At 36.6% G+C, this 24,779-nt stretch overlaps 1 protein-coding gene across 8 annotated transcripts in view; it reads right to left on the bottom strand.

Annotated features, from left to right (window-relative positions):
• The window catches only part of ZFYVE16 (zinc finger FYVE-type containing 16), a 72,905-nt gene that overhangs the window by 25,241 nt on the left and 22,885 nt on the right, over positions 1-24,779 (bottom strand). For 7 of the 8 annotated variants that reach the window (XM_034959867.4, XM_014344868.5, XM_003822270.6 and 4 more), the window contains 9 exons: positions 19,831-19,939; positions 15,042-17,293; positions 14,019-14,115; positions 10,763-10,924; positions 8,616-8,758; positions 5,618-5,996; positions 4,310-4,432; positions 3,437-3,592; positions 2,314-2,538 (listed from right to left, as the gene is read on the bottom strand). In XM_034959867.4, coding sequence (XP_034815758.1) covers positions 2,314-2,538; positions 3,437-3,592; positions 4,310-4,432; positions 5,618-5,996; positions 8,616-8,758; positions 10,763-10,924; positions 14,019-14,115; positions 15,042-17,293; positions 19,831-19,900 — 3,607 coding nt within the window. In that variant the 5' untranslated portion in view covers positions 19,901-19,939. Of the gene's footprint in view, positions 1-2,313; positions 2,539-3,436; positions 3,593-4,309; positions 4,433-5,617; positions 5,997-8,615; positions 8,759-10,762; positions 10,925-12,495; positions 14,116-15,041; positions 17,294-19,830; positions 19,940-24,779 lie in introns of those variants that run through there. The other variant, XM_057302267.2, reaches the window with a different exon arrangement.

Genomic DNA, 24,779 nt, shown 5'->3' on the forward strand with positions numbered 1-24,779 from the left:
TGCTAGCTTTTTGCCTTATATGAATGAGGGGGCAACCTTTGCAATATGAAGAGGTAGTTTTGTTTAAAACACTATTCTCAACAGGTTATGGTTTAGAATGACATACTATCTGAGTTACAAAGGGACCTCATAAATCATCTATTTGAACATTTAATGGTATTCAAAACCAGTGATCTCAACATAAAACCACAGATATTTTCAAAAGCATTTAAAAATTACTAATTTGAGACAGTTACTTTCAGTCTTTATTCTTGGGACTTTAACTTTCACATAGCTTTTTCAAATGTACATTACCTCTGTAACAAAATACACACACAGACACACACACAGTTCACATCTAAAAAGACATGGGCACCAACAATGTCAAAGTGCCAGTCTATGTAAAATCTAGCAGAACAGAAAGAATTCAGAAAACAGCTGAGGTGAATTAACTTCTATGTATAACTGACAATTTCCCCTCATTACCACTAAATAGCTTATCATAGCTTTGCAGTTCCAGTCCCCGTGATTTATGATAAGCCCTTCGTATTGCTCCATGATTCTCCAACCTTCAGTGTGAGAAAACTTACTATCTAGAAGTACTACTGGCCAAAATACTGGCCATACTTACATGTTCCATAATAATTTGATTAGTTAGTTTATTCCCCTAATCTTCTATTAAAAAAAGCATTCAAATATTAAATTAGAGGCAAAATACTGGGCTGCATTGATGAAACATTTGGCTTAAAGTGAAATTTCTTAAGCTCTTTGTTTCACACAGTACAAAACCTGAGATGCAAATTAAATTTTGTTACTTTTCCCACAAGTTAATAGCATCACACATGTAAATCCTAAATGGTAAAGAACCCCCATCCACAAAATCACAGTTAAATAAAATTTCCAAATAGATTATCTCTTTCTCTCAATTTGTCTATTCTGAAATAGTAATCACCACTTTTATAGCTTCTCAACATTTAATTTTCCTCCAAGAAAATCCCTACCAAATTATATTAGAATCAAATGTCTAAAAAGTTCATTAGACGTGATATACTTCAAATGCAATAAATATATTATTTCTTGAAAAAAGTCAGATAAAAGATACAGTGGGAATTCAAAAAAGTTTAACACTAGAAATGATTCTAACTCAGAAATAAGCATATATATAAACATCACAGCAGCTTTAGAATCACCAGTTGTGTCAAGGGTAGATAAGTAAATACACACACATGTACATACACATGAATGATACAGGCTCTATCACCTTTGAGAGACAAACATCAGAATATAAAAATAAGAATCATCAAGCTTAGAAAAATAACCACAATTTTTAAGTACTTCCTTCCCTAAAAATAGTTAGCTTTTAATTATAGTGAGTAACTGAAAACAATAGCACTGCTAACCCAAAAATCCTTTATGTCTGGCTTTATGATATAGAAAAATTGAGAGACGCAACGATTTATCTTCTTAATATGCAGGCAACATAACAAACTCCCAATAGTATATGCTTTTAAGAAAATTTTAGCAAAAGTAATTAACACATATTGAATATCCCAAATCTAAAAACCTAAAATCCAAAATGCTCTAAAATCTGTAACTTTTTTTTTTTTTTTTGAGACGTAGTCTTGCTCTGTCACCCTGGCTGGAATGCAGAGGCATGATCTTAGCTCACTGCAAATCTGCCTCCTGGGTTCAGGTGATTCTCCTGCCTCAGGCTCCTGAGTAGCTGCGATTACAGGCGCCTGCCACCTCACCCAGCTAATTTTTGTATTTTTAGTAGAGACAGGGTTTTACCATGTTGGCCAGGCTGGTCTCGAACTCCTGACCTCATGTGATCTGCCCGCCTTGGCCTCCCAAAGTGCTGGGATTACAGGCGTGAGCCACCATGCCCAGTCTATAACTTTTTCAAATGCCAATGTGATGCTCAAAAGAAATGCTCACTGGAGCATTTCAGATTTTGAATTTGGATGCTCAACTGGTATATACTCTGTGAATATTCCAAAATCTGAAAAAGTCCAAAATCCAAAAAACTGATCCAATGCATTTCAGATATGGCATACTCAACCTGCACTGTGAAAGTTTTCTGTTTTGTTCTGAAATTTTAGAAGAAAAGTTTTAGGTAATAAAAGAACTTATGAACATCTAGAAACTTGAAGACATACCACAGTTATCTAGACCAACCTGGTAGTAGAAGAGGGTTGTCTTAGAACTTTAAAAGCATAGCAAAACAAAAGTAGTTCCATTAATCCATTAAAACTGATTTTAATGATTCCCTGAAAGTCTTTACATTCAGTATATTTAAAAATATGCAATTTAACTTATTACTCTAAAACTTACCTTTATATTCTGCACCCAATCTCAACATTAAACGCATAGGAAAAACCTTTGCCCAGGGAATCTCAAGCTTCTGGATAAGAACTCCACAAAGAAAAGGATTACTTGGTAATGAGAGATCATCAAGTTTCTGAAAAGTAGGTGTAATAAACAGGAATCCTCCGTGATCCTTGCTACTGAGAAAACTCTCAGTAAAGGTAATATTGTCCAAGTTTTCTACGTATTTTCCTGCAAATAAAATCATTAGTAAAAAGATTTTATGTTGTTTTGTTATTGTTTTGAAGAAATGTTCTGAGTTTGTCCAAAATCCAAAAAACTGATCCAATACATATAAACTGTCCCAATATAAACTGTCTGAAGTTAAGACACTATAGATTTTTTTTCTTATTTCTGTTCTTGCAAAAGCATCTATTAAATACCTTCTGTACACAAAGCTCCCAGTTATTCCTAGATATTGGGGATTATGAACAAAAATTTGAAAATGTTTCCAACCTTCCAATTTTTCTCCTTACGGCATGGTCAAGTGAAAAATTATCAAATCTCCTAGTCTTGTACAGACAGTAAGGAAATTACATAGATACACTGAAAAATCAAGGAGGCAGGCCAGGCACAGTGGCTCATGCCTGTAATCCCAGCACTTTGGGAGACTGAGGCGGGCAGATCACTTGAGGTCAGAAGTTCTAGACCAGCCTGGCCAGCATGGTGAAACCCTGCCTCTACTAAAAATACAAAAATTAGCTGGGCATGATGGCATGTGCCTGTAATCCCAACTACCTGAGAGGCAGAGGCAGAAGAATCGCTTGAACCCAGGAAGCAGAGGTTGCAGTGAACCAAGATTGTGCCACTGCACTCCAGCCTGGGTGGAGACACTGTCTCAAAAAAAAAAAAAAAAAAAAAAAGGATATAAGGATATATTTCCATTTTTAAAATACAAAAATCTGCATAGACACTAATCACATAAAATGCTAGTTTTAAGGAGACAAAATAATTATTAAGCTATTTTCAGAAATCAGCAATCTCTTCACAGAAATAAATCTTTAGTATAGCTAGCACAGCCAAAACCATAAATGCCTTTAACTAATTTATCCATTCCCCAGTCTGAACAGTTCAAAATAAAATGCCATACCTTTTAGAGCATCCTTATATATGGTGATAAATAGTCTGAAGATGTCCTTAGGAATAGTATCTTCATTTGGCAAACATAACAATAGAATAATAATTTCTGCCTGTCCCAAGCCATGCAATCCATTGGTTGAAAAGTACCAATATTTGTCTGAGGAATCTTAGATGATAAAATAATATAACTATTAATGTCAACTTCTATTAGTCAAAAAACTAAGAACAATTGTTTTTGCATTTAACATAACTTTTCAAATTCCTTGTGTTCCCAAAGTTCTCCTTATGAAAACCTTAAATTGAATTGTATAAGATTTATATAAAGTAAGAAAAAGGATTATCATAGGGAGCCAATTAATAAATAACACTAAAATAAAAGATGCACTAAATGCTGAAATGTAGTGGATAAGAATTTAGTTTCAAACAGAATGAAAAGCTGACAGATACATTATGGAGTAGTGAGGATTATTAATTATTAATTATTACTTCCTTTTTAATTAGGTCACATGTCACTTACTTTAAAACTGTCTTTATTGCTACTAAATCAGGGTTCCTGCTTATTTCAGTTACCAAATTTCAATTTATCTAAAAGCCACAGGAAATACAGTCAATTGTATCATGAGTATCAAAATACAGCTCAGTTATATAAGCCCATGACCTTAACCTAAGACTGACAGGGATGCTAATAAAAATCTGTAAGCTCATGTTTCAAGTCCTACTGAACATAAATTTGCAAAATTTATTTACAGTCATATCTGGCTGAAAAACCAATATCCAATCCTGCTTATTTTTCACCATGGCCAGTCAAAATCTAACCTGAAGATGTAATTAATTCAGAAATCTTGCTTACCAATTAAGCAAATAAGGATAAATTATTACTTACAAAATATGAATTTGACATTCACGAGTAGATTAGCATTTAGGACAAATGTAACAGGATGAAAGCCTTCACCTTCAAGAAGCAAAATGATCTGCTCATGAGATGGATGTTCTTCTACTACAGGCACTAAATGATGAAAGTAATATATTAATCAGGATAAATATCCTGTTAAATATGCTTACAAATGAAAAAAACAAATTTATAAATCCACCAGTGGCCTGATCAAATTTAAAAACAGAAGCAAACATGTTTCATAAAATCAACACCCCAGACAACTGTTATATACTAATTTTTACCTCTTTCCATGTAAAGTTACTAATACTGTAATGCATATATTACATATAGTATATTTATACTGTTGATTAAACAGCAAATGTATATAATTTTAGCACCTTCAAAGTTGGAAGACAAACGTTTTTATAAAGTAGATTCCAGTTTGGTAAGCACTCCATTTATAATTTTTGATATTTACAAGTCTATGAAAATAGTCTAGAGCCACGTTATATATGCTGCTTGTTACCACATGCCTATATCAGCTACTTGCTACCATATGCCTATATCAGTGACCAGGTAGCAAAAAAAAAAGATCTTGACAATCAATAGAAAGATATGCATGGCATACAAAGAACAGGGCTTACTATATTTTTGCCACTACAGCTAGGTTCATGTAATGGCTCCCACTGACAGAACAGAAATCCAAAGCTTCATTCCCCTACATTATCACGCAGAGAACCGCCATTTCATATTGCAGAATGTGACATGATGCCTGGAGTGACAAGTGTCTATCCTAGAAACCACTCTGGGGTGGGGGTTAGCCATAGAATCTCCTGCTTGAAAAGGACCTTAGAAATCATCTAGGTTCTATTTACAAAGGAAACTGGGGCCCAAGGAGATTAACACACTACAAGTCATAGATGTAAAAAGTAGCAGACAAGGAACTAAAATTCCTAGCTTTGCCATCCAATCTAATGCTCTTTTCTTTAGGTATCATGCTCCTAAAAAAAAATAGTAATAATACAGTGTCAAAATTCTAATACAATGGAAATATTTCTTCGGGCTAAAAGTCTATGAGCTTCCCTCATAGACTTAATCATTCGAAATTAGTGGGCCACATGTGATAAATGGATCATAAAAGTTCAAATATTTTTAGAATTTGTTTTTATATAATAAGACTTTCTGTAAACAAAAGTTACCAGCCTTAGTACATATTGCAACCAAACTAAGTTAAAAAAATACATTTCATATGTCACAGATAAAATTCATCAGTATATATTTTTAAATCTTTTTAAATTTAAATAACTGCTTCCCTACCTGATCCCTTTTCTCCAGATGCAACCAGAAGTGGGGGCAAACTGTCCTCATCATTAGGTAGAAGACTAATCTTATTGCAGACATACTTGTTAATATCACACAGTAACCTATAATCTGAAATACTAGCAATAGGTAAATTGCTGTTAACTAAGACACCAGTAGGACTAGATGGTTCTTCAGTTTCTGCAAAAACATCATCATCTAGTGTAAATGAACCAGAAGTAGGTAACCCCTCATTTCCTGTGTTCATAGACAATTTTTCCACTGATGGAACCTGAGAAATAGGACTCTGAATTATCTCATTTCTTGTAATATCTCCTGTCTCATTGTTTGGCTTTTCCACTGTAGTAGAATGGGAATGATCCACTGTGTTTACTGTCTGTAAAACATGTAATAAAAAAATTAACAAATCAGTTCATATTCTCTGTTCAACTATGAAATGAGATCACTATAGCCAAACATATCTTTTTAATAAGAATAAATAAAAACCAAAATGGGTTCAGAAATTCTCTTAAAGTCAAATTTCCCAAGAAACAGTATCATTTTGATTCTTCAAATTCAGGAGCATAAGGAATTAAGAAGCATAAGGTTTTAGTTTTACTGCATGCTCAGGCAGGTATTAATGACTTAATATTAAGATTGGAAAAAATGAGGCAAGAAGAACTTCAAGATCCCATACCATATCACACAGTGAGCAAGCTTAGTTCAATCCAAGTCTCTCCCCTTCTTATGATAGCCAAAAACCCTTGGGTAGGCAGGGAGGAGGGACAAGGCAGGAAGAAGGGGAGGGGAGTGGTTAGGAAGCAGTGCGTTAGCTATATTCCACAAGAGTAACCACCTGGAAAAAACTACCCATAAAGACTATTTCAATAAAGCCTTTTTCTTTTTAGACTGTACAAAGTCAGTATTAAATAAGAACCATTTATGAACTCAATATTTACTAGCCTGTTGAGAGTTTTCATTAATACAGATTGACAGTGCGTGCTAGCTAGGAAACACACCCATGGTAATTACGGCTATTTGTAAAGTCTAGCTCATGAACTCTTGACAAACAGCATATGTTTCTACCAAATGTAAATTTCAACAGAGCTGATAAGTATCCAACTTTTCTCTCTCTCTCTCTTTTTTTTTTTTTTTTTTTGAGATGGAGTCTCACCCTGTTGTCCAGGCTGCAGTACATTGGCGCAATCTTGGCTCACTGCAACCTCTGCCTCCTGGGTTCAAGTGATTTTCTCCTGCCTCAGTCTCCCCTAGTAGCTGAGACTACAGGCGTGCGCCACAATACCTGGCTAATTTTTGTATTTTTTTTAGTAGAGACGGGGTTTTGCCATGTTGGTCAGGCGGTCTTGAACTCCTGACCTCAGATGATCCGCCCACCTCAGCCTCCCAAAGTGCTGGGATTACAGGCATGAGCCACCGCGCCAGGCCTAGTATCCATCTTTTCTAATATACGTACCCAGAATCGACCAGGTGACTGGCACAAAGTGATGCTCAATAAATCTATTTAATGCATAAAACATTACTAATTCATACATTAATAGTTGCTTCTATGAGTATGTGCCACTTTACAATGAGAATTCTTAGTGATCTGGATTCTATATTATATATCTTCTGTTTAACACCTAGCACATTTGTGTAAATGTAAGCATAAATATCACCATCACATACTTTCTTGAATGTTTGAAAATAACTAAATAGATATTAGTATAAATTAAATTACTAAATCTCAGTTACATTTCCCCATACCACTGGTTCTCAAAATGTGGTTCAGAGATCCCTGGGGTCCCCAAGACACTTTCAGGGAATTGGTGAGGTCCTAGAATTTTTTTCATATAATTTAACAAAAAAAATAACATATCAAAACACATAGAATGTAGAACCAGATGTGAGAATATGTTTGTCTTCTATTAAGCCAGACAGTAAAGAAACTGGCAAAAATGTAAAATAATGCCATTATTCTCACTAAACTTTTGTTCTGAAAAAAATTTTTCATAAAATATTATTTCTGCTAATGTAATAGCCTTATTTTGTAATTAGTTAATAAATATTTTTTAAATTTCTGAATTTTAATTTTAATATAGTAATTATCAATAGGTATAACCCACGAAATCTATAGCACTTTAGGGTTCTCAATAAGAGTATAAAGGGGTCCTGAAGCTGAAAGTGTGAGAACCAGTCGCTTAAACTGACATTTAAAAAAGGTAAAATCTGGGCCAGGCGCGGTGGCTCACTCCTGTAATAACCAGCACTTTGGGAGGCCGAGATGGGCAGATAACTTGAGGTCAGGAGTTTGAGACCAGCCTGGCCAACACGGTGAAACCTCGTCTCTACTAAAAATACAAAAATTAGTCAGGTGTGGTGGTGGATGCCTGTAATCCCAGCTACTCGGAAGGCTGAGGCAGGAGAATCGCTTGAATCCGGGAGGCAGAAGTTGCAGTGAGCTGAAATCGCGCCACTGCACTCCAGCCTGGGTGACAGAAACTCCATCTCAAAAAAAAAAAAAAAAGGTAAAATCTGCCAGGTGTGGTGATTTATACCAGTAATCTCAATGACTCAGGAGGATGAGATGGGAGGATTACTAAAGATCAGGAGTTTGAGACCAGCCTGGGCAAAATAGTGAGACCACATCTCTAAAAAAAAAAGTAATTAAAAAAACATTTTTTTTAACTGTAAAGTCTAAACCAGGCATGGTGGCTCACTTCTGTGATCCCAGCTACTTGGGAGGTTGAAGTGGAAGCATCACTTGAGCCTAGGAGTTAGAGCCTGCAGTGAGTGGTAATTATGCCACTGCACTCCAGCCTGGACAATACAGCAAGACTGACTCTCTCTTTTTTCTAAAGGGGGTAAAATCTAAAATATATTCACTGTATCAATACATCTCTTATTTTAGGAAGCTCAAAGTGTTAAAAAAAAAAAAAGCACTCTAATAATCACACCAGGAATTATCTACGAAATAAAATTTTGTTTAGTCAATTAAGTTATTCTTTGAATTCCTTACCATAGGCATATCAGGTGAGAGAGGACTAAAGTCTTCAGAACATCTTTTACTTCCAGATGATAATTTTGTTGTATCTGCAACTTCACCATTGGGCAATATACCATCTGCAAACCATACTCTCTTCTGTTCTTTGGAACATAGTCCTAGAATCAATTGAAAAAGTAAAACATTTGAATCTGGTAATATGGCAATGATTTAATGCCAAATAGATTGTGAAATGTTTTCAAAAGCTTTTTGCTATCCACTGGCAACCCCTGAATTCTCAGGGCTACAAAGATCTAGAGAAATGGCCTTTTGTGATTCCTCTATCCTGAGTGGAGTCTGTTTCTATCTAATTCGTACAAAGGGAGCAGGAGTGGCCTTGGCAATCATATACTATGAAAAGGAATGGACAGGAGATCTATCTAATTCATAGCATATTAGACCAGAGGTGGGTCTGGGAATCACTCTGAAGAGGAGTAGATAGGAGAGATTACACCTTAAAGACAATAGGGAAGGACGATTTAAAGCCTGTACTATTGAGGCTGTTTGTGTGAGTAAGGAGTAGAGACTGAATAAAATTTAGGGACTAAAGTACAGTGATGAAAAGTGCAGTAGACTGAAGCATATATATATATTGCTTATCTATATATTCTTCATATATATATATATATGTATATATATATATAAAGAAAAAAAGAAATTTAAAAACCTAAAAAAAGGTAACAGGATCACTTGAAATGTCTTAATATCACAGGACATTTCTTACTACCACAGGACATTTCTTTCTTTTATTTAACAAGAGAAGCATAACATTTTTCGTTCTTATAATGTGGATACTGAATTTTATTCATATGTATCAATATTTCCTTTCAAATTTGAAGGAAATAACTAGATATCAGCATAAACATTTTTCTCTTTTCTTACAAAGCATCCATAGAGGAAGGTTATGAAAATCTCTGCCAGATGATTTTAGAATACTTAAAAAAAAAAAAAAGTTCAATGTCTACTTTCCAGAACATCATAAAGATAACTCTGAAAAAATTTGAATTATATACACATATTTTTTGCAATGTAGGTAGACATATTAAATAAGATATCTTTCTTGTATTTGCAACATTTTTATAATTTAATCATTTGGGTTATCAATAGAATATATACATATTTTCAAACACAAATTATTCATCTTTAGAGCTATAATATACGACCATATAATGCTGAGTCTCCTTATTTCATTATAATAAATGGAAAATAGTTACTGAGTAATAAACTGAAGTCCACAAAAATAGAAGGATTCAAATTTGCCTTTAACTGATACTTATGATTCTTTTCTAGCATGTTACAGACTAATAATTCATATTTAAAGACCTACATGTGCCTTACCCAAGATGCTAATTGATGACAGGTTGTAAAAAAGAACAGACAACTCAAAGATTTAAAAATAGATTTAAAAAATATTATTTCTGTGGTAAAATACACAATTAAAAATAGATTTTTAAGGAAAAGGAGATAGAACAATTATTTACCTATTGCCTCTCAAACCCAAGCTCACCCTCTACAGTGGGCTCTTAGATGCCAGGTTGGAAATCTGGAAAGTGCAATTCCCAGACTCTCTTGTTACTGGCTTTGGTCAGCTTTTTCCAATAGCAGGCACTGGTGGGAGACCATAAGGTGGGAAGAAATAAGAAGGAATTCTTTGTTTCTGGTTCCTGCCAGGATCTTTGCAGCAGCACCACCAACAGACACAGCTGCTAGACTCATGATTTTCAGTACTCCTAACATCAAATCTGGAGGTCTACTTTAGTCATCTGAGTACCAACTATATGAGGCCTCTTCATGGTGCTGTGACCATGGCTCCTGACTCCCACATCTGAGATCCAAGCACCTCCTGGTGCTCCTGTACTGAGCTCTAGCCTCTCCCCTTTTGTAGCCCCAAACTCAAAAAAAAGTTGTGGTGGTTGCTTCCTGCAGTTACTAATTGCTGAGGCACTTGAGCACAGCCTTTTTGCTCTTCCAGTCTTCCAGCCTGCATGTGTAACCAATTCCCTGTATTAAATCTCTCTTGATACCTAGTCTGGTTTCTCTTTCCTGACTAGACTCTGGCTACATTAGAGAATTTCTATTTCAATAATTTATCTTTAGTCTAAGACACAGTTTTCTTCTATTACCTTCAACACCTGGTTGTTTAAGTGCTGAGACTGGCAAAGTTGTTGGTGAAGGTATACTGGATGTTTGGTTCTCCTGAGGAGGCTGGACAGTAGTACATTCATCAGAATGATTAGATTTAAGATTAGAACCAGTTGGACTCATCATCCTTTCAAATGCCTGAGCTATAAAGGGGAAAACAATAGTGTTAAAATCTCAGATGTTTCTGGAATTTACTTCAAAGTAAATTACAATAAATATTCTATTTTTCAAGTTGTAAGGAAAAAGAAAGAAATGGCTAATCAAGAAAAAGAAGTAGCACTTGGCAAAGATACTGTCTGAGTAGCTAGCACAGGCTCTTTAGTTGGCAGCATGCCACTTTGATAAGCTACCAATAAGTTATTTCAATATTATATCTGGTGTATGTTTGATATCTACAGAGAGTAACCCTTATTACATGACTGTCTCTGTTTTTGCCCTTGTACCCCTAGAGTCTATTTCCAACATAGTTTAGAGAGATTCTTTTAGACATAAATCATATCTCATTATTCCTCTGTTTAAAATCCTTTAATGGCTACCTAAAGTGAAAATTTAAGTTGTTACAATGGCTCACAAGACCCAACATAATTCATCCCTACCTCCTCCACTTTCCCAGTTACCTGTTTGACCTCATCTCTCACTACAATCCCACTCATTCACTATGGCCCAGCTACCCAGACCTCCTTGTTCTTCAAGTAAGTATTCCTCCAGCTTAGAATCTTTGCTCCTATTATTCCCTTGGCCTAGAATGTTCTTCTCGTACTCACACGGCTTCATTATCTCACTTCCTTCAAGACTCTGCTCACATGTCATATTACCATAAAGCCTTACTCTGATCACATTATAAAAAATACCACCTAAGACCAGGCACGGTGGCTCATGCTTGTAATCCCAACACTTTGGGAGGCCAAAGCAGGCAGATCGTTTAAGCTCAGGATTGCTTTGAGACCAGCCTGGGCAACATGGTGAAACCGCATCTCTACCATAAATACAAAAAATTAGCTGGGCGTGGTAGTGTGTGCCTGTGGTCCCAACTACTAGGGAGGCTGAGGTGGGAGGACTGCTTGAGCCTGGGAGGTGGAGGTTGCAGTGAGCTGAGATCGCACCACTACACTCCCAACCTGAGTGACAGAGTGAGACTCCATCTCAAAAAGAAAAAATTTCCTTTTGCCACTAATCTGTTAACTATCTATCACTCTTACACTTTTTAAATTTTTTAATTTAGGGTATTATCACCATCTGATATCTTTTTGTTTACTATCCATCTCTACATACATTCATAAATTTCATGAGAATATAGCTTCTATTTTGCTCTCTGCTTGAACTTCAGAATGCAGAATAGTGCCTGAATACTGCTGAGTGATTCTTCATCCAAAAAATAAGGAACACTGATAGCTCTCCCTTCAGCATTTCTCCAAACTGATCTGCTATCAACGCTGCCACTGCTAAAACAATCTTCCTCAAGTGCCACTGAATGATGGCACTCATAAAATGGCTTCCATTAACCAAGTGAAATCCAAACACTTTACTCTGGATTTCAAAGTAATTTCTAACTTGCCTCAAATCTACTTATTGATATTCACATGTGTGCTTCCTTGAAACTCACATAATCTCAGGACAGCTTTCTCATTATCTACAATCTCTATTCAAATTATCTTTTTCTTCCAATCCTTCATGGAATATGTCTCACAACCCATGAACCGTCTTTCTCTTCTTATTTGATACCATTATTTTAAATGATCACTTTTATTATTTTCAACCCTAAAGCTGGTATTAACTTTTATTTATGCTCTCCTGTGGCATATAAATTAATGACAAATAGCACCGTAAATGAAACTATAGGCTATAAGACATCAAAATAGAATAAATTTAAACAGATAACTAAATAAGCTCATTCCACAGTATTTTCTTTGATAAACCAAAGCTTGATCTCAGTATTCTACTGAATTTCTTTAATGATCGTATCTTCTCCCCTCCTGGACCCTTAGAGTCAAAATATGTCTGAATGCTCACCCAAAAATCTGACCTGTCAACATAAATAACGTTTCAAATCTTCATGGATGTTTAATTTCTTTTTAAGTGGGGGAGATAATTATATGGGAGCTTGCTCTAAAATTTCTGAATTCTAGCAGATTGCCTTTGCTAACAGCACCAGCAGTCATCTTCTAGGCTACTGAAACAGCATAAGAAAAAACAAAACAACTATAAGCACTTAAACTAACCTCTTCATAAACAATGGTGGTAACATGGAAACATAAAAAGATTTACGCTTTGTTATCTTCCAGAGCAGAGGTCAACAGCAGGGAGAAAAGCAGCTTACCTCAGGCTAACAGACTCACATCAGAGCTTTTTGGAGAATTGCTGAAAAAAGTTATCTTCATTCAAAAGAGAAAAACAAATTATTATCAGGTATTCATTCCCCTGGCTAACAGGAAGCAGTGCCTGAGCTAGTGCACAGGTCTGGTCAAAAAAGGCCCAAGTAATATTTGCTGGGAATTAAACTGTCAACGAATCTTTGAAAATGCCAAGTGGTACTCAAAAGAATAAACATGGACTTGGGGAAAAAAACACAACACACACACACACACACACACACACACACACACACACAAAACCTGTGAGAACTCAAAGACCACCAAGACTATTGCTAATAATTGTAGCTAATTAGAGTGCCAAAGAAATAATGGGAAGTGTACATATGCAAAATTCTAAAGTTGAGAAAAGAAAAAAACGTGAGACAAAAATGTGCAAATAGTGTGGCAGTCCTATGAATTTATAAAATCATAAATATTACCACCTTATCGTCTACTCTCATTTTAGGTTGTTATTTTCTAAAGGGTGTGAACTATTATCTTGCCCTGTGCTATTAATACATAATATTGAGTACTACTATTGGTAGGTATCTATAAGTGTTTATTTAGATTAAGATGATTAACATGACAATGATGATGACAAAAACAAATAGGCAGATGAAATGCAGCATTTAGGGACTTGGTACCTGTTAAAAGTTAATGAACTGCCACTCCAGAAACTGAATGCTTCCTTTCCAGATTGGTAGTATTAATTGTGAGAGTGGAACAAAAAGAAGAGAAACCAAGCCTTGGGATGTCCCACCTAAGCCAGATAATTCAACACTAGGTCCTTGCCTTAAGAAAATAAAGAAGTTTATCTTTGTCACAATCCAATTAATTTTAAGATATATTCAATTACTGGAAGAAAATATATCAAGTTAATACTCACCTTTACTAATAGTTTCATAGCAGACTACACATACTCTTGCTTCCTTTTCTAGATATTGCAGTTTACACTTCCTATTACAACAGACACCACAAAATACCTATAAAGAATAAAATATCAAATTTGTCTTTGTTTCAAGAATACTTACACCTACTAGAGGCAGTGTGGGGAGGTCCTAAACCTAATTAACCAAAATTCTTTTTCCTTATTGTATAAATCATCTCCTAATCACCATAATCATAGGAATTCTTCAATGATTCTTTTTTTTGTAACTTAAATGAGGTTTCTGCAATTTGATACCATATTTCTGATAAGGAGAATTCCTTTAAATCAATTCTGTTCATTGGAAAGGGAACAAAAACTATCTTTAATGAATAAGTTCATATTATTAAAAAGTTCTCTGTAGTTCTTCATTTAAAACTTTTTAAAGTAAAATGTTATTTTGTTAAAAAAAATAGGACTGATCTGAAACCAACATATTACTGAAAAATCTGAATAAAAATGTAATAGGATTTCTATGGGCAACCCTTAGAATTTATAGACAATCTTTTTATCTTGACTGTTATCAGTCAGAACTCAAGGTCAGCTTCAGTATTCTGAACCCTGTGGAAGCCAATTTGCTCTGGAGTGTTTCCCTGGGCATTGATCACAACACTAGCTGTAGATTGGTCTTGAAATTAAATGTTCGAGGACAAAGGGGAATCTGACCAAATCTGGAATATTTAATGTGTCAATATTAGAGAGATAAGAACAAATATTCTTAAATGTCACAAAAATTAGTAACTAAATGATTGTTTCTCATTTCCCAGCATGTAATTAATGCCCCTGACAATGTAACATTTATTCAACTATCAAGCAATCTGCAAAATGACACTGCTTTATATATTTCCCTGACTGGTAGATGAAAAACACTGATTTTAAACTAACTCAATCTTGTAATTATCTGTCAATCAGCCTTTTCTATCACATTGTATTTGTTTAAAATGTCTCAAAAGAACAAAAGACTTAAAGATTTTTATAACTTACTTTCCCACATGCTCGGCAATGGTGTCGCCGTTTTGTAAAGGTAAATTTGACTTGGCAGTTCATACAGTTTGGAGCTTCTGAATCAGGAACCCAAGTAGGCTGTTTCTGGCCCAAAACCAAGCCTTCTTTGCAAGTGTTTTCAGGTACAGAATCTTCATTTGCAGTTACGAAACTAGATCCACCTTCAGAATTACTTTCTATATCAATGTAATTAGAGTTGAAGCTAACCTGTGGATCAGCTGTAGAATCTATAGCACAAGTGATTGGAACAACGGTATCTGCTGTGCTGGGTTCACTTTCTATTGTATCTGGAACATCTGGCTTATTCAGGTCCTTTGAACTCCTTGTTCTTGATGGAAGGCTAAACAATTGCTTAGGTCTGGCCCCTCCAACAGACTGACTGTTAATATCAGAGACTGATAATTGATTTGTAATCTCAGACTTACTGGTAGGTAACCCTTGTTGAACTGGAATAGTGCTTTTTTCTCCTAAAGAAAGGCCATTTTCTATTGTATTTTGTTTATCAACTGTTTCACAAATTATATTAATACCATGACTTTCCCCAATAGCTCCTGCTTCTGCATTGAAATATATATTATTGATGTTTCCATCATCTAAGCCTTTCATATCTATCTGATTCATTTGCGATTTAGAGTCATTTACATTTTCTTCAAAAGACTTTATGTTAGTGGTCTGAAGATATTGTTCTGTCAGAAAGGCATCAAGTTCAGCATCACTAATTAGTGGGCCACTTTTTGCGCCTTCATCAATATTAAAGTAATCTAAGTCTTGCCCATCCATATCATTGCTTGAAAAAGTATTAATAAAACCTTCACAACAATCAGAAGACTCTGGGACATTAGTGCCAGAAAGCCCCTCTTGAGATTCTACGACTGTAGAACTGGTGTCACCACCATCCAAAGACTCAGCTCTGATTACTGTCTGGTCAGGATCTATCTTTCTGTCTTCCATCCCTTCAATTAATGACTGAAGGAGTATGCTTTTACATTTTTCCTGTTTCAAAAGATCATTCTCTTTGAATGGTTCCCCACCTAGAACAACACTGTTCTGTATTTCTTCATGTATAGTCACTGCATCTTGTATATTATCTTTATGTTCATGCTGAGGTAAAAAATCACCCCGTGCTTTACTTTCAATTAATGATCCACACATAGACCCAGATGCAGGAAGACAGGACAATGAGGACGGTACATCTTCACTGGAAACATGTAAAGCTGAAGAGGAATCTTGGATTACATCATTATCCTTAAGGTCTAAATTTTTTGAGTCTTCTTGTGAAGATTGTTTTATAACAGTCTTATCTTCCTGAAAGGAAAAGTCAGGTAATTTGAAATTTTCATCTCTTGAATTTGAATCATTTAAGCATAAATCTTCATTTTTCGGAAGGCTGCAGGTCAAAGCACTTGTCTTGCCCTCTTCTTTTAAACATTCTGCGGCAGTTATGACTGCCACATCTACTTCCTCTTTTACTAAGCCAACATCTTTTAGTAATCCACATGGCTGGCTCTTGTGGTGTAGCTTGTCTTTGGCATCAAACATTTTGGAACTTTGTTGAGTCAAAGCAGATGACATGTTAAAATCAACAATTGATTCTAACTGATTAAAGATCTTTTCATCTTTTAAATTTTCTCTTCCACTGTAATTATAGGAATCTGAAAGTGTTGTATCTACTTTTATACCCAATTCTTTGATTCCTCTGATTTCTCTATTTTGTAATTCAGAACTGATATCATTCTGTTGTTCTCTGACAGTATCACTATCATGGTCTGTTGAAGAAACACAGGGAGTATCTGACACTGAAGATAAATCCAATCCAATCAAGGAATCTGCATTAGACTTAAAATCATCTGGCAATAATTTTTTAATATCTTCTTCACTATTGGTTGCATGAACTAAGTTACCCATGTCACTTATCAGATCACAGATAGGTTTACTACATCGTCCCATATATAACGGCTGGATGTCATCTGAAGTACCACCATCCACAGAAGAAAGAAGATCAAGTCCTGTTACATTTTTTTCATTTTGTATAGAAGTAAGTCCCTTGAGTGTTTTTTCATTCAGGGAACTCTCATTTGTTCCATAGCTTGTTTCTGATGAGGCACAACTATTAACGCATTCTTGGTCTTTTGGGAGCAATGAAGTTCGCTGTGAGGAAGCCAACTCTGAAGAAACTGAGCAGTGGTTAGAATCATATGCATTTTGTACATCTTGGAGATAATCTTGTTCATCTGAAATAGAGAAACAGTGTTATTCGGGAGACTTAAATCAAATAAAAATTATTAAACATATTATGTTTCCCAAGACTTCTAAACTAAATACACTTTTTTAAAAGAACATAGATTATCCTTTTGCAAAACACAAATCACCTCCAAAACTATTTTTATATTTCCTTTAGAGCATTTATTTTTATCTGAAAATATCTTGTTTGTGATTATTGGCTGTTTCAATTAACTAGAAAGTAAGTGTCACAAGTGCAGGGACCTTGTCTCTTTTTTTTCTGACTTACACCCCCATTGCTTAAAATAATTCCTGAAACTTAAGTGTTCAAGAAATGACTAACTGACTGCATAAACGAATGTCCTTAGATCTTGATCTCATGCATAGTTGCTCTGATAATTTGATCTCCTTGATCTTTGCTTTGTTTGGGAGGACTCCTCAAGTTGGCTTTCTACTTGTTCATTTTTCTGTCACCTGGATCCTACCCTCACTCCCCTGTGGTGCTCTAATTGAGGCTGCCAGTTGTAGTAGCATCACACGCTATGGCCACAGTGATGGGCATGTGATGGTTTCAAGATGGGCCACTTAGAGGCATTCTCCTGTTACTCCAAATTTGAAGAAAGGAAGGAGACTTCTCAGTGTGAATCTGGAGCTGTTGATGGCCACAGCCACTTCCAGATAAAAGAAGCCAATAGTTCTGCACTGCTAGGGAGGCCTCAGGAAACTTACAATCATGGCAGAAGGCAAAGGAGAAGCACCTTCTTCACAAGGCAGCAGGAGAGAGAACCCAAAGCTATTTTTATTTGACTTTAAATTACTTTCTGGATTTTACTTTTGAATGTAGATATCATAAAGTGATAAAAATTCCACTCAAAAAAATAACTTAGTTGTGGCCAGGAATGGTGGCTTACAACTGTAATCCCAGCACTTTGGGAAGCCACGGTCGGAGGATAACTTGAGATCAGGAGTTCAAGACCAGCCTGAGCAACACAGTGAGACCCCATCTGTAAAAAATATACACGTTTTTAAATTAGCCGGGCATGGTGGCGCACACTTGTGGTCCCAGCTACTCAGAAGGCTGAGGTGAGAGGATTGCCTGAGGGCAGGAATTCAAGGCTGCAGTGAGCTATGATTGCACCACTGCACTCCGGCTAGGGTGAAAGAGCAAGACCCTGTCTCTTAGAAAAAAAAGAAACTTAGTTGCACTATAAAAACCAGACTAAGGAAGAACTAAAAAATAATCTAACATCTTTGTTCTGACTTCCAGTTTCCTAGTCTTCATTTTAAAGAAAATAACACCCAGACGTGGTGGCTCACGCCTACCATCCCAGCACTTTGGGAGGCTGAGACAGGCGGATAACCTGAGGCCAGGAGTTTAAGACTAGCCTGGCCAACATGGTGAAACCCCATCTCTACCAAAAATACAAAAATTAGGCCGGGCCTGGTGGCTCAGGCCTGTAATCCCAGCACTTTGGGAGGCTAAGGCGGGTGGATCACAAGGCCAGGAGTTTGAGACCAGCCTAGCCAACATGGTGAAACCCCGTTTCTACTAAAAATACAAAAATTAGCTGGGCATGGTGGTGGGCACCTGTAGTCCCAGCTACTCGGGAGGCTGAGGCAGGAGAATCGCTTGAACCTGGGAGGCAGAAGTTGCAGTGAGCCGAGATCATGCCACTGCACTCCAGCCTGGACAAGAGAGTGAGACTCCGTCTCAGAAACAAACAAACAAACAAAAAATTAGCCAGGCATGGTGGCGGGTGCCTGTAATTCCAGCTCCTCAGGAGGCTGAGGCAGAAGAAGTGCTTGAACCCGGGAAGTGGAGGTTGCAGTGAGCTGACATGGCGCCACTGCACTCCAGCCTGGGCAACAACAGTGAAACTCCATCTCAAAAAAGAAATAATAATAAAATAAAATACCATCTCTTGTTGTAATGAAATATCAATTCATGCAGAACTCTCAAGTTGCTTTTAGCTTGCTCATATGTTGGTCTTTCTGGGGCCAAGTACATGACTCATGCCTATAATCCCAACATTTTGGTAGACTGAAGCAGGAGGATCACTTGAACCCTGGAATTCGAGACCAGCCTGGGCAACATAGGAAGATCCTGTCTCTATAAATAACTGAAAAATTAGCCAGCATGGTGGCATGCACCTATGGTCCCACTTGGAGGCTGAAGTGGGAGAAATGCTTGAGCTTGGGGGGTTGAGGCTGCACTGAGCTCTGATTGTGCCACTGCACTTCAGCCTGGGAGACAGAATGAGACTTTGTCTCAAAAATAAAAAGAAAAGAAAAGAAAAGAAATGTCTGTCTTATAGCTAATTTGTATCTAGAAAAAAACTTTCTAGGTTCCTTACTTCTGTTTCTGGCTATGGGTCCCATTCAGTCTAAGAATCAACTAACATCTTATTATGAAATAAATGAACTTTTTGCAGAAGATAACGTGACCAAAATTGAAAGAAAATTTTGCTAATATTACTGTATACCTGAGATAGCTTAATTACAGATATTTTTAAATCCCATTAGCAGCAAAAATGGAAAATCAACAAACCTGGGTTCTGTTCAAAATCATCAAGGAGTTTGTCCAAGTCACTGACAGCTGCTTTAAAATAACTGTCCATCCTACCTGCAGACTTATTCAGAATTTAATTCTTGTATGCCTAAAAAATAGAAAGTATAATAATATTTCATTTAATTACATAACATAAATTTTATGCCATGTATTCCATGCCAGGAAACACAGTCAAGAAATTGACACAGAAATAAAATTTAAGAGTGCTGCTTTAAGGAATATACAATTTAGTAGGGGAAACTGCCCCTGTATATGTAAAAATGACGTGAAAACCAACTCTAACAACATAATATTTGCATATATAAACTATTGTAAATTTTTAAACACTTACCTAAATAACTCATGGGTCAATGAAGAATTCATAACGGAAAGCTAAAACTACTTATAAATACAACATATCAAACTACAAACACATAAAAATAATGCACATAAAAACTCTGGGATTCAGGAAAAGTGGTACTTCAAGAGATACTTAGAGCCTTAAATGCTTTTTTTTTTTTTTAGTGGAAGACAATTATATTCTAACAAATGAAACTATTTTTCAGCAGGGTTTACATGTCATCTCTTTCTATAAACTTCTCCGGAGTTTTTTTATACACTTTTTATATTATACCTTAAGTTCTAGGGTACATGTGCATAACGTGCAGGTTTGTTAACATATGTATACATGTCCCATGTTGGTGTGCTGCACCCATTAACTCATCATTTACATTAGGTGTATCTCCTAATGCTATCCGTCCCACATCTCCCCACACCACGACAGGCCCTGGTGTGTGATGTTCCCCTTCCTGTGTCCAGGTGTTCTCATTGTTCAATTCCCAACTACGAGTGAGAATATGCGGTGTTTGGTTTTTCGTCCTTGCGATAGTTGGCTGAGAATGATGGTTTCCAGCTTCATCCATGTCCCTACAAAGGACATGAACTCATCCTCTTTTATGGCTGCATAGTATTCCATGGTGTATATGTGCCACATTTTCTTAATCCAGTCTATCTTTGATGGACATTTGGATTGGTTCCAAGTCTTTGCTATTGTGAGTAGTGCCGCAATAAACATATGTGTGCATGTGTCTTTATAGCAGCATGATTTATAGTCCTTTGGGTATATACCCAGTAATGGGATGGCTGGGTCAAATGGTATTTCTAGTTCTAGATCCCTAAGGAATCGCCACACTGACGTCCACAATGGTTGAACTAGTTTACAATCCCACCAAGTGTAAAAGCATTCCTATTTTTCCACATCCTCTCCAGCACCTGTTTCCTGACTTTTTAATGATCGCCATTCTAACTGGTGTGAGACGGTATCTCATTGTGGTTTTGATCTGCATTTCTCTGATGGCCAGTGATGATGAGCATTTTTTCATGTGTTTTTTGGCTGCATAAATGTCGTCTTTTGAGAAGTGTCTGTTCATATCCTTCGCCCACTTGTTGATGGGGTTGTTGGTTTGTTTTTTTCTTGTAAATTTGTTTGAGTCTTTTTGTAGATTCTGGGTATCAGCCCTTTGTCAGATGTGTAGATTGCAAAAATTTTCTCCCATTCTGTAGGTTCCCTGTTCACTCTGATGGTAGTTTCTTTTGCTGTGCAGATGCTCTTTAGTTTAATTAGATCCCATTTGTCAATTTTGGATTTTGTTGCCATTGCTTTTGGTGCTTCAGACATGAAGTCCTTGCCCATGCCTATGTCCTGAATGGTATTGCCTAGGTTTTCTTCTAGGGTTTTTATGGTTTTAGGTCTAACATTTAAGTCTTTAACCCATCTTGAATTAATTTTCATGTAAGGTGTAAGGAAGGGATTCCAGTTTCAGCTTTCTACATATGGCTAGCCAGTTTTCCCAGCACCATTTGTTAAATAGGGAATCCTTTCCCCATTTCTTGTTTTTGTCAGGTTTGTCAAAGATCAGATGGTTGTAGATGTGTGGTATTATTTCTGAGGGCTCTGTTCTGTTCCATTTGTCTATATCTCTGTTTTGGTACCAGTACCATGCTGTTTTGGTTACTGTAGCCTTGTAGTATACTTTGAAGTCAGGTAGCATGATGCCTCCAGCTTTGTTCTTTTGGCTTAGGATCGACTTGGCAATGCGGGCCCTTTTTTGGTTCCGTATGAACTTTAAAGTAGTTTTTGCCAATTCTGTGAAGAAAGTCATTGGGAGCTTGATGTGGATGGCACTGAATCTATAAATTACCTTGGGCAGTATGGCCATTTTCATGATATTGATTCTCCCTATCCATGAGCATGGAATGTTCTTCCATTTGTTTGTGTCCTCTTTTATTTCCTTGAGCAGTGGTTTGTAGTTCTCCTTGAAGAGGTCCTTCACATCCCTTGTTAGTTGGATTCCTAGGTATTTTATTCTCTTTGAAGCAACTGTGAATGGGAGTTCACTCATGATTTGGCTGTTTATCTGTTATTGGTGTCTAAGAATGCTTGTGATTTTTGCACACTGATTTTGTATCCTGAGACTTTGCTGAAGTTGCTTATCAGCTTAAGGAGATTTTGGGCTGAGACGATGGGGTTTTCTAAACATACAATCATGTCATCTGCAAACAGGGACAATTTGACTTCCTCTTTTCCTAATTGAATACCCTTTATTTCTTTCTCTTGCCTGATTGCCCTGGCCAGAACTTCCAATACTATGTTGAATAGGAGTGGTGAGAAAGGGCATCCCTGTCTTGTGCCAGTTTTCAAAGGGAATGCTTCCAGGTTTTGCCCATTCAGTATGATATTGGCTGTGGGTTTGTCATAAATAGCTCTTATTATTTTGAGATACATCTCATCAATACCTAATTTATTGAGAGGTTTTGGCATGAAGGGCTGTTGAATTTTCTCAAAGGCCTTTTCTGCATCTATTGAGATGATCATGTGGTTTTTGTCTTTGGTTCTGTTTATATGCTGGATTACGTTTATTGATCTGCATATGTTGAACCAGCCTTGCATCCCAGAGATGAAGCCCACTTGATCACGGTGGATAAGCTTTTTGATGTACTGTTGGATTCAGTTTGCCAGTATTTTATTGAGGATTTTTGCAGCGATGTTCATCAGGGATATTGGTCTAAAATTCTCTTTTTTGGTTGTGCCTCTGCCAGGCTTTGGTATCAGGATGATGCTGGCCTCATAAAATGAGTTAGGGAGGATTCCCTCTTTTTCTATTGATTGGAATAGTTTCAGAAGGAATGGTACCAGCTCCTCCTTGTACCTCTGGTAGAATTCGGCTGTGAATCCGTCTCGTCCTGGACTTTTTTGATTGGTAAGCTATTAATTATTGCCTCAATTTCAGAGCCTGTTATTGATCTATTCAGAGATTCAACTTCTTCCTGGTTTAGTCTTGGGAAGGTGTATATGTCCAGGAATTTATCCATTTCTTCTAGATTTTCTAGTTTATTTGTGTAGAGGTGTTTATAGTATTCTCTGATGGCAGTTTGTATTTCTGTGGGATCGGTGGTGTTATCCCTTTTATCATTTTTTATTGTGTCTATTTGATTCTTCTCTCTTTTGTTCTTTATCAGTCTTGCTAGCAGTCTATCAGTTTTGTTGATCTTTTCAAAAAACCAGCTCCTGGATTCATTGATTTTTTGAAGGGTTTTTTTGTGTCTCTATCTCCTTCATTTCTGCTCTGATCTTAGTTATTTCTTGCCTTCTGCTAGCTTTTGAATGGGTTTGCTCTTGCTCCTCTAGTTCTTTTAATTGTGATGTTAGGGTGTCAATTTTAGATCTTTCCTGCTTTCTCTTGTGGGCATTTAGTGCTATAAATTTCCCTCTACACACGCTTTGAATGTGTCCCAGAGATTCTGGTATGTTGTGTCTTTGTTCTCATTGGTTTCAAAGAACATCTTTATTTCTGCCTTCATTTCGTTATGTACCCAGTAGTCATTCAGGAGCAGGTTGTTCAGTTTCCATGTAGTTGAGCAGTTTTGAGTGAGTTTCTTAATCCTGAGTTCTACTTTGATTGCACTGTGGTCTGAGAGACAGTTTGTTATAATTTCTGTTCTTTTACATTTGCTGAGGAGTGCTTTACTTCTAACTATGTGGTCCATTTTGGAATAAGTGCAATGTGGTGCTGAGAAGAATGTATATTCCGTTGATTTGGGGTGGAGAGTTCTGTAGATGTCTATTAGGTCCGCTTGGTGCAGAGCTGAGTTCAATTCCTGGATATCCTTGTTAACTTTCTGTCTCGTGGATCTGTCTAATGTTGACAGTGGGGTGTTAAAGTCTCCCATTATTATTGTGTGGGAGTCAAAGTCTCTTTGTAGGTCTCTAAGAACTTGCTTTATGAACCTGGGTGCTCCTGTATTGGGTGCATATATATTTAGGATAGTTAGCTCTTCTTGTTGAATTGATCCCTTTACCATTATGTAATGGCTTTGTCTCTTTTGATCTTTGTTGGTTTAAAGTCTGTTTTATCAGAGACTAGGATTGCAACCCCTGCCTTTTTTATTTGTTTGGTATATCTTCTTCCATCCCTTTATTTTGAGCCTATGTGTGTCTCTGCACGTGAGATGGGTTTCCTGAATATAGCACACTGATGGGTCTTGACTCTTTATCCAATTTGCCAGTCTGTGTCTTTTAACTGGAGCATTTAGCCCATTTACATTTAAGGTTCATATTGTTATGTGTGAATTTGATCCTGTCATTATGATGTTAGCTGGTGATTTTGCTCGTTAGTTGATGCAGTTACTTCCTAGCATCGATGGTCTTTACAATTTGGCATGTTTTTTGCAGTGGCTGGTACCAGCTGTTCCTTTCCATGTTTAGTACTCCCTTCAGGAGCTCTTGTACAGCAGGCCTAGTGGTGACAAAATCTCTCAGCATTTGCTTGTCTGTAAAGGATTTTATTTCTCCTTCACTTATGAAGCTTAGTTTGGCTGTATATGAAATTCTGAGTTGAAAATTCTTTTCTTTAAGAATGTTGATATTGGCCCCCACTCCTGGCTTGTAG

This window comes from Pan paniscus, chromosome 4 (assembly GCF_029289425.2).
Source record: "Pan paniscus chromosome 4, NHGRI_mPanPan1-v2.0_pri, whole genome shotgun sequence".
In the NCBI taxonomy this organism is placed as follows: domain Eukaryota; kingdom Metazoa; phylum Chordata; class Mammalia; order Primates; family Hominidae; genus Pan; species Pan paniscus.